At 39.8% G+C, this 13,393-nt stretch overlaps 1 protein-coding gene across 3 annotated transcripts in view; it reads left to right on the forward strand.

The window, feature by feature from the left end:
* The window catches only part of LOC131592839 (MICOS complex subunit MIC19-like), a 125,057-nt gene that overhangs the window by 11,833 nt on the left and 99,831 nt on the right, over positions 1 to 13,393 (forward strand). For all 3 annotated transcript variants that reach the window (XM_058864651.1, XM_058864652.1, XM_058864653.1), the window contains exon 3: positions 8,357 to 8,441. In XM_058864651.1, coding sequence (XP_058720634.1) covers positions 8,357 to 8,441 — 85 coding nt within the window. The remainder of the gene's footprint in view (positions 1 to 8,356; positions 8,442 to 13,393) is intronic.

Raw genomic sequence — 13,393 nt, forward strand, 5'->3', positions numbered from 1 at the left:
CTTTTTTCTTTCATTAACCTTTACCTGTAAGGACATTTCCACTGCTTGGTTTTTTTCACAGGATTATGGATTCTTACCTTTTTCCTCTCCCTTTTCTCCCAGAACAGCTTTTAAAGTTATTAACTGCTTTTAGCCACAGAGGTAGATTTCTCAAGGATAATTCATTTATTCACATTTTTTTTTGGAATCTTGGGAATGGATTGGTGTCAGTGACAGAGTTTTGTGGCATTCATAAAAACTTCCTTCCATTAAAAAAAGGGATGTGCTCAGGCCAGATGGGGAAAATTCACAGTGGACGTGGATCTGCTGCAGAATGGTCACACAACCTCTCTTAAAACACCTTTTCCATCATTATTGTCCACTTGCTTTTTCCACCATTCTTGTCTTTTCCTGGTTTAATTGCAGGTTTGCTTCTCTGAGTCCCACCTGCTTCCCCTTCCACCTTAGCAACGCTTCTAAAATTCTGCATTATCCTTTCCAATCTTGCTGTATTTCTTCACTCATTTAGGTTGGAAAAGACCCTTAAGATCATAGAATTATCAACTGGTTTGGCTTGGAGAGACCTTAAAAATCATTTTGTGCCATGGGCAGGGACATCTTCCACTGTCCCAGGCTGCTCCAAGCCGTGTCCAACCTGGCCTTGGACACTTCCAGGGATCCAGGGGCAGCCACAGCTTCTCTGGGCCCCCTGTGCCAATGTCACCACCTTAAAAAAATTCATTTATGTCACACACATTCAATCTGTGATGTCCAGGAACAACTGGATGTGGCAATTAATGAATGGTTTTAATTAACATCAGTTAAAATGAGTGGTAGGTGCAGGTTTGGGGTGTGCTGAGCTATAAAAGCAGAGCCACCTGCCCCACAAAGAGTTGGAATGTGAATATTTGACAGTAAAATTCCATGCCTGGAGCCTGTATTCCTGCCCGTGGAAAAGTATAAAAATACCCTCCCTGGAGGCCTTTGTGAGTGAGTGATCAGCAGCTTTGTGATCTCCTGATTCCTGCCCAAAGTGGCTCCAATCCAGAGCTGAAATTGGGGGAGATTGACTTTTCAGTGCCACTGATAGTGCACAATCACAGCTGGAGACTCCTCCTTAGAGGTGATGGTGGTGGATGAACTGAACATCAAACTTTGCTATTTTTGTAGCCCTGGCAGTGCAGGGAGGCCCATTTGGGAGTGTTGGACTGAGCAGGAGTGGTTGGCAATTCTTTGCCATTAGTGGTGACTTCTAAGAGATATTTCAGTTAAAAAACCCTTTTTACTTACCTGCCACGTGGAAAAATCTATAATTATTTCCCTGCCCTCTGCAGTGGTAGATGGAGTTTGCTGAAATACATGTGAAGGAATTTAAAACAGATTTTGTCCAAGAAGATGAAAAGAACACCAGTAAATTTCCCTGCACTGTCAGATAAAATAGCTTTACAATAAACTTCTGAACCACAAAGATCAGGAACTGGACAACTTAAATTGTCCTGAAAGGACACCACATGCTTAATCCTCTTGAAAGCAGAATCATCAAATCCTTCTTATCATTGCTTACAATATGATTATTATTTTTTTAATGTTGAATTACGGAATCCTGGTGCTTTTATCCATTGTGCTCCACAAGAAAAGCCTTCCAGTGTGTGTGGAGCAGGGATTACTAAAACAGCTGAAATGGGAATTTTCTCCACTGCTGTATTCAGTTTAATGCAGGGATGGTATTTTAAAGGTGTTTGATAGTTCTGTTTCATTATTTTTTATTAATTATTTTAAATTAACAGGAGGGCAAAAAATGACTTATGGCTAAACAGCTGCTGAAGTAAGTTATTATCTCTATATTTGATTGCAGAGGTGGGGGGAAGGATGGCTTATGAAAAAGGTTTGGTTGAAATAATTCCCTCCCTTCCAGAGGCATCGAGAACAATTGAAAAAGTCACATTAAAACTCCAGACAATCATTTATCCACACAGCAGGAGTTCCTGCAGAAACTAAAAATTAGGGGAATTTTTATTAACTGGCTTTTTTAACTCAGTGCACTTATTGGTGGGAAATCCCTGATTTTATGGGCTCTCAGATATTTTGAGATGTGTTGAACATATTTCGTGTTTCTTCTCTTGCACAACGTCCCTGTGTCTGTCACCTGTTTATCAAATTTAAATCCTCCATGACAGGATATTTCAAATATCAAAAATGTGTCAAACCCACATATTTTGGTGGTGTGAATCTCAGAAACGAATTCTTTTTGTAAAACAGAGCTGTTAGCACAGGCAGGTAGAACCTAATACAAAGAATCACAGGGGAAAACCTCCTAATCCTCTTTTTTTCCAGCCCCCTCATAAATTCAGTGTGATTTGCTTTATCCCAACATTAACAGGATATTGCAAGGAGAATATTCCAAATATAATAGGAACTAACTTTGTTTTGTTACTTCTAGACCACGCACTGTCTTGTTTCAAATTGAAATTAGTATAAATTGATTGATACCCACATTTACATTGGAAAATAGGGAATGTAATCTCTGCAAGAGCGCCTTTGGAAAGTAAAATATTAAATATTTTTAAATTATGCACACTTAATTGCTTTGTTTTTGTATTTCATTATCCTATGAGCTCGTTTGAAATATTCCTGCACATTACCAATATTTAACAGTTAATAAAAATTTCTGTCCTTGGAGGGGAGCATTGTTTGTACTGAATTCCTGATTGGAGGAAGTGCCTGGAATTGGGAATTTCAGTGGAAAAGTTGCTGGATATGTTGGAAGTTAAACTTGTATGAATATGAAAGTAGAATTTATTCTTGAGAATGCTCTTTAAAAATAATAATAATAATATTTAAGAAATCCCACAGCTGCTTGAATGCTGGGTTTTAAAGCACATAAATGACTTTTTTAGTGTTTTTAGGGTTTTCTTCCTGCTGGTGTGCTGAAGGGATGCTTCATTATTGTTTTCATTGAGTGCAAGGCTAATTTGGGTTATTTATAAGGTTAAAGATTATTTGAAACTCACAACATTTTTAGAATAATTCTCTGCCAGCAATACTGATCCACTTCAGTTACAACATTTTCCTGTTTTCTCTCCTATGCTGCTCCCAGCAAACCCAGGGCTCTTTGAGAACTAAAAATGAATGAATGCAGAATAGATTTTAGGGTGTCTGTGTCTTCCCACCTGATTCAAGCATAAATTCATAGATTTCCTACAGCTTTCACTGACATTGAGATCATCTTTTCCACCATCCCAAATTGCTCCAAATCCCATCCAGCCCAGCCCTGGACAATTCCAGGGATCCAGGGGCAGCCGCAGCTTCCCTGGGCAACCTCTTGCAGTGTCTGAGGAAACAATTCCTTCCTGTTGATTCTGAAGATTTTTGTGTGACCTGTGAAATTTTGACCAAACCAGAGCTTTTAATTAGGCAGAAAGAATAAATCAAGGCTATTTGCATATTATGATATTTGCATTTTACACGTCTGAAGTTGAAATGTGGGTGGGAAATTGTTGAAATTGTGGAAGAGCCCTCAGTGTGAGCTGGGAAGGCAGCAGGCACGTGGGCTTCCCAATCCAATCTTTATCAGTGTTAATGCTGAGAAATTAGGAATTTTTCTAGTGGCATCTTCATTAATTCCCCCAAAGCTGCCACTGCTCTGTGCCAGCAGCTGAGGAAGATGATGAGGCTGAAGGCAGCCCCGAGGTACCCAAAGGATCTGGTTAAAATTCCTACTTAAAGGGATGGGAGAACTTCCCCTCGGATGGGATCCGTGGTTTGACTGCTCTGATGTTGGATGTCAACACCAGATGCCAGAGATGAAAGCAAGAAACTGCAGGAATTCACCAGGAATTGATTTTTCCAGCACAAAAAGGAATCTTCCCGTGGCTGGCAGTGGTTGGGAGGTACCTTGGAGCTGTGTTCTCTGTTTGGGGAGTGTTTCAAAGGGATTGTTGTGTTAAATCCAGGAATTTTGGGGGAAGTGAAAGAGATTTTAGCAAAGTTTATCCTGGCTTGAAGTGTGGTGTGGAAATGCTGATTGAACCCGCTGCTGGAGGAGGTGTGGAGGTGCCTCGTTTTTGACTAATATTTCATATTTTTTAATTCTTTACACCCTCTCTTTCCCTTCAACTTTCTTCCTTCTCATATTGGGTAAGTCCAGAGGAGACCACAAATTTAATAAAGGGACTGGAACTCCTCCCCTACAAAGAGAGGCTGAGAAACTTGGGGCTCTTCAGCCTGGGGAGGAAAAAAAAGGTTGTGTGGAGATCTTGGAACAACCTTCCAGTATCTTGTTCACTGAACAGCAGTTTTCTTTTAAATAGCCAAGCTTAACTAGAAGGAAAAACAGAACTTGAGCATTGTGGTGTTTTTTGGGTTTATTTTTTTTTTTTAATTTTTTTTTTTTTTAATTCATTATCTGAACATGAACTAGCTAAGTATTTTCTAAAAGGCATTTGATTGTATCAAACCTAAGTGTCTCTTCATTAATAACTTAATGCACCTGCCCTTTCCAGAGAATTTAGTGAAGGTGCCTGCTACTAAATGCTGTTTGCATTAATGGGTTTTTTTCCAAATGCAGAATGGCTAATGGGCAGATTCCCAGCTCTGCAGGCTGGAAGTTATTTGAATAATTTGTCCATATCACATTCCTGATTTCTCAGGCTAACATTTCTGAGGCTGCAGGTGTCTCCTTTGCCTGAGGTTTGTTGTTTACCGCTCGGCGTGTAATCCTCACATCCCGCTGCTTGTTTCTTTTCCGCCAAGCAACTGCTGTAGGGAGAGAGGGAAAAGGGATGGATTTGGATCTTGTCATTAACAAGGGCTGAGGAGATGGAGTCAAACAAGACTTGTAAAACCCTTTGTGTACCAAACTGTTGTACAGGGGGATAAAATTGCTGCTGGTTCCTCAAGAATTGGTATCGGGTGAAGCTTTGCTCCCATCCTGCTCATGGGTGGCCTTTGGAGTTCCAAGGCAGAGCACATTTTATGCATCTGAAACATCAGGGGCTGTAGGCAAGTGAGAAATCCTTTTTACTCCTCTGTCCTTATCAGTTGTCCCTGAAAATTCCCAAAACCTTTTGAATCCTGGCAAATATCTTGGCCTTCTTGTTCCTTATTTGTCAGATTTGGAAGCACGAGTGGGAGAATAAATACAAGGGATTAAGCAAATGGCTTTGCACAATCTTTGTAAATATATTTTTAATAGAAATCAGGGTTTGTGGCATTTTAAAGTGGTGGTGGAATAAGCCCTTGTCAGGTTTGACAAAGAATGTTGCATGGATTGGAGTCTTGGTCTCTGGAGAAGACTGAATGGAGAAGTGTTGAAATCTGCATTTTCACAAGGGCACATAGTGACAGGACAAGGGGGAATGGCCTTAAGCTGAAGGAGGGCGGGTTTAGATTCGATTTTAGGAAGAAATTATCTTTCAAACTTTTCCTGAAGAATTAGTGGACAAATAAGAAAAATCAGGGTGCTGTATCCCAGAGACCACCAAAATGGCAAAACCTCCTTGTGCTGGGACAGTCCCTGCTCGGTCTGCCCAGATCCTGGCAGGAGCTCTCTGGATTTTATCACTGCTGACCCTGTCTGGATTCCAGACTCCCACCAAAGGTTCTCCTTCTTTTCCCTCCACACTGGACAGGGGAGAAAAAATAAAATGAATAGAATTCCCATGGAATGTCAGCTCTGGAGCAGCTCCTGCCCTACCCTGGGTGTTTGCAGGGCTGTTCCTCTCATATTCTCACTCCACTCTGCTCTGTCCAACTGCACGAAGCTTTCTTTTCTCAAATCCTTAATCCCAGAGGCATCACCACCACTCCTGGTTGGTCCAGCCTGGTGGATCCATCCTGGAGCAGGCTGGAATTGGCTCTGCTGGATGTGGAGGAAGCTCCCAGAAACCACCCCTGGTACCAATCCCACCCACACAAAGCCAATTGAACCCTTCTGTGTCTGGGCTGTTCCTTTGGTGCCTCTCCGAGCCCTGGGCAGCCTCAGCTGGGGGTGCTCCATCCCCATTATCCCACTGCTTTTCCATCCCCATTATCCCACTGCTTTTCCATCCCCATTATCCCACTGCTTTTCCGTTCCCATTATCCCAGGAGAGCTCTGCCAATCAAGGACCCATCCCTTGGCCTGCTGAGGGCACAGAGCAGCTGTTCTGGGCTTTGGGGTGTGTACATGAACCCTCTGTACATGAAACCCTCTCACGCTTGCTTTTGTGCTCCTGTAGGAGCAGGGCAAACCCTGGGGTGCAGGTGTGACCTGCCTCAATGTACCTGCCCCAAAATCTTCCCACTTGGTCTGCTCTGGGATGAAGCTGACACTGATTTCAGCATCCTGAGGAACTTCTGATATTAAAGGGGTGGGAATGGCTATGCAATAATAATTAAATTTTTAATAGAATAATATTAATATATTAATATTTTAGCAGTCTTGCAGCCCTCAGGTTTAACTTTCTCTAATAATTCAGTGGTCAGCTGTGTGTTTTTAATGCCTCTAGTGTGAGCAGAGATGGCCATCAGAAATGTTATTTAACATTTGATATTAAACAGTCTGTCCCAATCCTCTCTCAAATAAATTACCTTTTCTCTTTTTAAGTGCTTCTTCCCCTAGAACAAATCCCTACTCCTTGTAGAACTGCATTTTTTTTTCTTGTTTTTTTCTTTTTTTAAACCAAAACATCATAAAGCTCCCATTTGGGAGCTACCCAATTATATCTTACAATAATTCTATTGAGTGATCTATAGCTCCGCTTTTATTCCCTATTAGTATTTGGCTGATCGATGGGCAGCCTAATTGATTGTTAAGGTCAAATGTCTTTATTGGCTGCTGCCTGAATCTTTCCTCATTATGACATAAACCATCCTCTGGTCTGTTGGAGTTTTTGTACTCATTTTTGTACACCAGAACCATAAATTTCATTCTGTAGATGCTGGTGACCAAGATAATTAATGTTGTTATGTCAGTCAAGATAATCCAAATAAAACAGGGGTTTCCTTTTTTACCCAGCTTTGTGCTAGAGATCTGTTGGAAGCTTCATATTTCCCTCTGAATTTTAATTTTAATATATTTTTAGGCTGAGGTCTCGCTGGTAATTGACAAGTCTCCCCCCACTTTTCCCTCTGTTTCTGTGATCTCAGCGTTTCCTGAGCTCGGCACGATGGATATCGATTCCTGCTGCTTTTCCTAAGATGTTTCTAACTGGATTAGTTGGCCCAAACTCCCATAAAATTGGTTTTATTCATTCATAAAACTCTTTTGTGAGGCTGCTTTAGGATGAGAAGAATTGCTGCAAGTCTGAACTACAGCAGGAACGTGGAATAACGATTTTGGATAATCTTTGCAGATAAATCCAGCTCCTGGAGATGAGGTCACAGAGATGCTGCAGTGCCCAAAAATGAACTTCCCTGTGCTTGACCTCCCCTAGCAGGACTTTTGTCACTGCTCCAAGGGTTGTGGAACCTTCTGGAATTCAGCAGCTCTGCTCTCCTGGGTGTTTTGGGGTGGGATCAGATCCTGGAGCTCTGGGCTCCCATGGAGATGAATCTGAGCCAGGAGTGAGGGAATTCCCTGGAAATGCAGAGCGTGGCAGAGCTTCAGCTCGGTGTAGGCAGGGCTTTATTCCAGGCAGGATTAGGGTGAAACTGGTTTTTGGTGGTTTTGGAGATGTCTTTCAGCCCTGTAGGATTGGAGGATCTCCAGCTTTTCTCCCTCTATTCATATCCTTGAAGAAGTTGCTTCCCTGATTTTTTTGTTCTTAACCAGACTTTCATTGTTTCATCTGACAGAATCGAAGTGAAGGAAATATTCTTTCCATATCTGCTTGATTAAACAAAATCTGGAGAATTTGGGGCAAAATCTTTGTCTAGGAATTAGAAATATGAATATTTGGGATGTTGTAAGAGCTTTGTTGTGTAAAATGCATCTGAAAATACTTGGATTTGTTCCACAGAGATATTTCTTTTGGTTCTATTTGAATAAAAAGCAGCGTTTTATTTTTATAAATATTTTTACAATTTTTTATTTACGACTTTTTATTTATTTAGTATTTTTATTTACGACTTTACTGTTTATGCCTCTGTCTCATTCTCATGGTTTTACTTTACAAAGACTTATTTCTGAAGAAAAATATTTAATTTAATGTATAGTCCATGTTGTTTAATTTTCAAAAGATTGCATTAATTGAAAAGCTGTGTAATAAGAAAATTCTTTTAAAGGCTCACTGGTGTTGTGCTAAAATTTCAAAGATGGTTAAACCACAAGAAAGCAACTCCAACTGCTGTGAGGAAAAAAAGCAAATAAACTGTCAAGGGCACTGTATTATGCAATTGTTAGTGTAATTGGGAATAAGTTGAGTTAACATTTCATTGAATTTTCTTTTAATTGCAGCTAATGATGAAGAGCTGAAGAAAAGAATAGCTGAGGAACTGGCAGTGGAACGAGCCAGGAGAGAGACTGAAGCTCAGAAGAGGAGGTTGGTTCATTAATAACAGTATTTCAAACAAACTTGCACTGAATGCTTTTGTTTTATTTCTCTGCATACTGGAAATAGCTGAATTCTGTGCCCTGGGACAAACTGGCTGTGAGAGCTCTGGGGGCTGCAGCAGGTTTGGATATTAAATCCGTGTTCAACAACAGATGAGCTGGAATTTCCTTGTAAGAGCTGCTCCAAACTGTTGCTCTAAATCCCTTTTGACCTCTTGAGCGTGGCTTTTTTGCTGCCTTTTAAGCTCCAGCTTTGCTGATTTCTCTGGAGCCCCAATAATCACTTTGTGCTGCAGAGACAGAGCAGGGCTGGGGTCCCTGTGACCCCGGGGGCTGAGCAAAAATACCTTGGAACAGCAACAGAAATGGGAATTCTGGAGATTTCTGGGAATTCTGGAGATTTCAGGGAGCTGCAGGGTGTTTTGAGATACTTTGAATATGGAAAATGTTGTAATAAACCAGTTCACACCAGTAAAACCCTTTTGATTCCTTTCTGTATATTGAAATATCCCTTTCTTAGGTATTTTTTTCTCAGATTGCAGTGACTGTGAAAGCCTGGGCAGAGCCATTATTAGCAATTAAAAATTCCTCTTTAAATTTAGAAATTTTGGTATCTGCTGAACTTCTGTGTTTATTTCTCCTTTCAGTGGTTGTTGTAAATAGATAACACAACACACTGAGTATAAATACAAATATTCCACATTGTCCTCTACTGAGAATGGGGAGAAAGGCTCATTATGATGGATTAAAAAAAATTAGGTTGTAATTAGTACTACTTCAACTGTCTGCATAGATCTCAGTTGTTTCCTGCCCAGCATTCTGTTATTTAATTGAGTTAGGTTGATGGAGTATATAATTAGATAGGACTATATTAAGGTCCCAGGGAAAAAAAAAAAAATCAGACTTTCCTCTCTTTTTTTGCATCAGCAATAAAGGAAATCAATAAGTTAGAGTGAAATCCCCTCCTCTCCTCAACTGGGCTTTGACAGGAAAACTTGGGTTATTTTTGAGCTTCTTGAGTGCTCAAGACTTCAGCTGAATGGGATTAAAATATGGAAATATTTGGTTTGAAACTTAAGCGTTTTCTCATGTGACGCTTCCAGTACCTTCCAGAATTCCAGAATTGCATTGGTCTGTGAAAGGAAGGGACAGATTGGGTAAAATATCAAAATAAATTAATGATGATGATAAAGAAAGGAAAAATATCAAAACTTGTTAACAGCTTTACTTCTTTTCTAGTTTGGATTTATTTAATTAAGTTTTAGCCATAGCAAGGATTGTTTTATTATCATTTTTACACAGTATCTGCAGTTACAAAAATCTGTTTTTAACAGAGCATGGAGGCTTTTTTTTTTTTTGTTTTGGATGACACAACTCTAAAAGATGCAGATCTTTTTCCATAAGTAAAACTTAAGGTCTTTATGGGCTGAATTTTGGTGGAGGTTTGTGTTTTGAAAGGATTCAAGAAACTCACATTGTTCAAATAAATTGTTTTGTCTTGCATGTGCAGAATGTTCCAGCTACTCAAAACATAAAATATAAACTGTAATAATTTAATGTAAATGCAAACACATTAATACAGTGTTGGAAAACAGGAAAAAACCCTGAATTCTACATTTAAGCTTGTTGACCTTTCACTTGTGATTTATTATCAATTTTATTTCTTAACCCATAGATTTTAAGACAAATCCTGTTGGGATGTGACATAAAAATTCAAATTTTTACCTCCACATTCATTTTAAGGATTATTTTACCATGGATGATATATTTTACATGTTTATATTCTCACTACTTTCTCTAAACCAGGGTTTTTTCCCAATATTTAAATGAAGTAACATTTCAACATAAAAATATCTGAAACTTTTGACTGTTTGTTGTCTGATTCCAAGTGCCTAATAGCTGATTTTGGTGCTGCTCCCTGAGCAGTGTATTACCACACTTGGGTTTGATTGCAAAATGTCTTTTAGTCATTTCAGACTGTGAAGGGAAGAAATCTCAATTTGAACTCATAGATAAATTATTTATTCACACATCCATACACAGTACAGATGGGCTGCTTTATGGAAAGTTAAAATCTGTGCTTATTTTGAGGATTAGAGCTGAAGAATGACTCTTAAATTGTATTTTAATGCCATCAACTCTCTAACAATATATGAATTACAGCTTCTATTTTACAGGACTTGGAGTAATTAATAAAGTAGTGATTTAGAACCACCTTAGAATATATTTCCAAAATTCTGCACTGATTCCACTTTACTCCTGCTTTTACTCAGCCCAGCTGTTTTTCCTCACTTTGGTTTTTGAACATTTTGAAATGTTTCATCTGAAAAGCATTTTCATTTTGGGGAGTTCATTTAGAAAATTGATTATCACTGATTTACCCCAGAATTTGCAGTGTCTGCAATAGTAACTGTGTGCAGTTAATGTGTTGGAGCTGCAGTCTTAGGGGGGTACTCAAGGGAACATAAAAATGAGAGGATGGACACACAAACTTGAGCTTGACAGTGGTGACAAGTAATAAATGATAATTAAGAGACAAATTTTGAATAATAAATAAGATAAATTCACACTACTCGATGGATCAGTGGGTGATAATTCAAATTTTGCCTTTTCTCTGCTTATTCTGGACAAGCTCAGCAAATGTTTAGCATTTTTTTCTAATTTCCCAAGAAAATGAGAAAATTTTTGATGTTATGGCTTTGATAACAGGCATTGGGGAAATAATAAATTTTCTTTCTCCCATCAGAGAACAGAGTGGAGTTTATCCACTCCATCCATTAAATTTGTCCTTGGACACAAAGCTGTTCATTTGTTTGGCTCCATGATACTGATGGGGCTCAGTAAATCTGTCTTTCATGTTTGCTTTATGAAAAGTGCAGGCAAAGTAAAAAGTATTTTGAGACAGCAAAAAGAACAACTTCTATCATCAGCATAATGATAAAATTTTAGCTACTGCCAACCTCATCAGAGTGCTGGATTCCTCCACTAAAATATACAAACCACTGCTTCAGAGGCAAGTGATGGATGTGATTTCCCATGGAAATTGAACGTTCCTGAATGATGACTTGCCTTTTTTTACCCCCTGAAAATCAGAGAAATTTCAGTCTTTTTATTTTGCTAATCATTTAGCTCAGGCTAATTATATTTGGGCGGGGTTCAGTTTCTTGCTTGGCAAGTGTTTCCCGGCTTCCACTTTTTAAATATGATTTGGCACGGGGCAAATATTAATTATATGTAGAGTGAGGTGTTTTTGCAAACTGCTGTGCATGGCAGTGCCTTCAATAGTGCAGGAAGTGTATTTTGTACAAGTGTTCAGTATATTCATCCCTGGAATTGTGTTGGTGTGCCAGAAATGTGTCCCTGTGCAGTTTGCTCGTGACTGTCCTGTGATGTGCTGTGATTCCAGGATTTGTTTCTTAGAGGAAAACTCCTGCTGTAATGAGGAATTTTAAGGCAGGAGAAGGCTCAAAAATAGACTTTGGTTTGCTTTGGTGGCTTTTCAGTAATTCTCAATAATTCTGCTGCCAGCTCTGCTCTAGAGGTGTTTAAGGTGTGAGAGAGGAGGAGAGGAGAAGGATCCAGGGAGAGCTTCCAGCACATTCCAGGGCCTGGAGGGGCTCCAGGAGAGCTGGAGAGGGACTGGGGACAAGGCCTGGAGGGACAGGACACAGGGAATGGCTCCCACTGGCAGAGGGCAGGGATGGATGGGATCTGGGGAAGGAATTCCAGGCTGGGCTGGAATTCCCAGAGCAGCCCCTGGATCCCTGGAATGTCCAAGGCCAGGTTGGACAGGGCTTGGAGCAGCCTGGGATAGTGGGAGATGTCCCTGCAGGGGTGGCACTGGATGGGCTTTAAGCTCCTTCCAACCCAAACCATTGCAGGATTCTCTGGTGGATTTGATAACTGAGTTTTTTCTGTGTCTCTGCCATCTCATCACCTGTGACCAGGTGATCAAACTTGGGTAACCTTTCTCTTGAAAAGCCCATGAAAAATCCTTTCCTTGAGTAATGCAGACAGCAGCTCATGGAGCATTCCCTGGGAATGAATTGCTGGATTCTGTTCTCCGTGGCTCGCTGGGCTGCAGAGGGTGTGACATTTTATCTGACATCAGCTGGACAAGCGACTGCAGCCTCTGTTTGTGACATCCTCATCTGTTTGGAGGAATCTTTCTAAACTGCAAATCAGCTTTGACTCCACCCTGGGTCACAGAGTTACTCTGTGGTGGGTTATTAAAATGGTAATCATTAATTTTTTTCTATTTGTTTAGATATTTTTATTTGTTTTGTTGTTGTTGTGCTTCAAGGGCTGTCTGGAGATAACTGCTGATCACTCTGGGATTTCATTGATGCTCTGAGTGCTTCCCCACAACCTTTTTTTTTGTCATGTCTGAGTAGTACGGTGCATAAATGATGAGCTCTTAGTAAACCTGGAGTAAAGAGCTGGTGCAGAACAAATTCACCAGTGAAATGTAAAGTGATAGAAGAATGAAGAAGAGTATTGGACAAGAAGCCTTTGGGAAACTGCAAACCAAAATTGTTATATTAAAATCAATACTGGGGCTTGACCTTTCTCTGCTGGTGGATACTTTAAAACTTTCTATTGATTTCTGTTGTAATGACATGTTTATTCCAGTTTCCTGGCACAGGTGTGGAGAACAAGGGGGAAAACAAACTAATGGATTTCTTTACAATATTAATTTTATATTTCAGTGAGGTAGGTTATGAAGAGCATCTTAATGTATCTACAGTTCATATGGGGAGTGAATTAATAGTGGTGAAAACTTCTTCAAAGCATTCTTTTCCTCCTAAATGATTATTTTTTTTCCCCAAGTAATCAGCTATGTTGAATTGGGATACCTGCTTTTTGTCCTCAGGGGGAACAAAAAGCTCCTTTTTAGGAAATAGTTGTTCTTTTGTCTTCTGCCACAGGGACCTTTTTGGA

The sequence above is a fragment of the Poecile atricapillus genome, chromosome Z (assembly GCF_030490865.1).
Source record: "Poecile atricapillus isolate bPoeAtr1 chromosome Z, bPoeAtr1.hap1, whole genome shotgun sequence".
NCBI classification, from domain to species: domain Eukaryota; kingdom Metazoa; phylum Chordata; class Aves; order Passeriformes; family Paridae; genus Poecile; species Poecile atricapillus.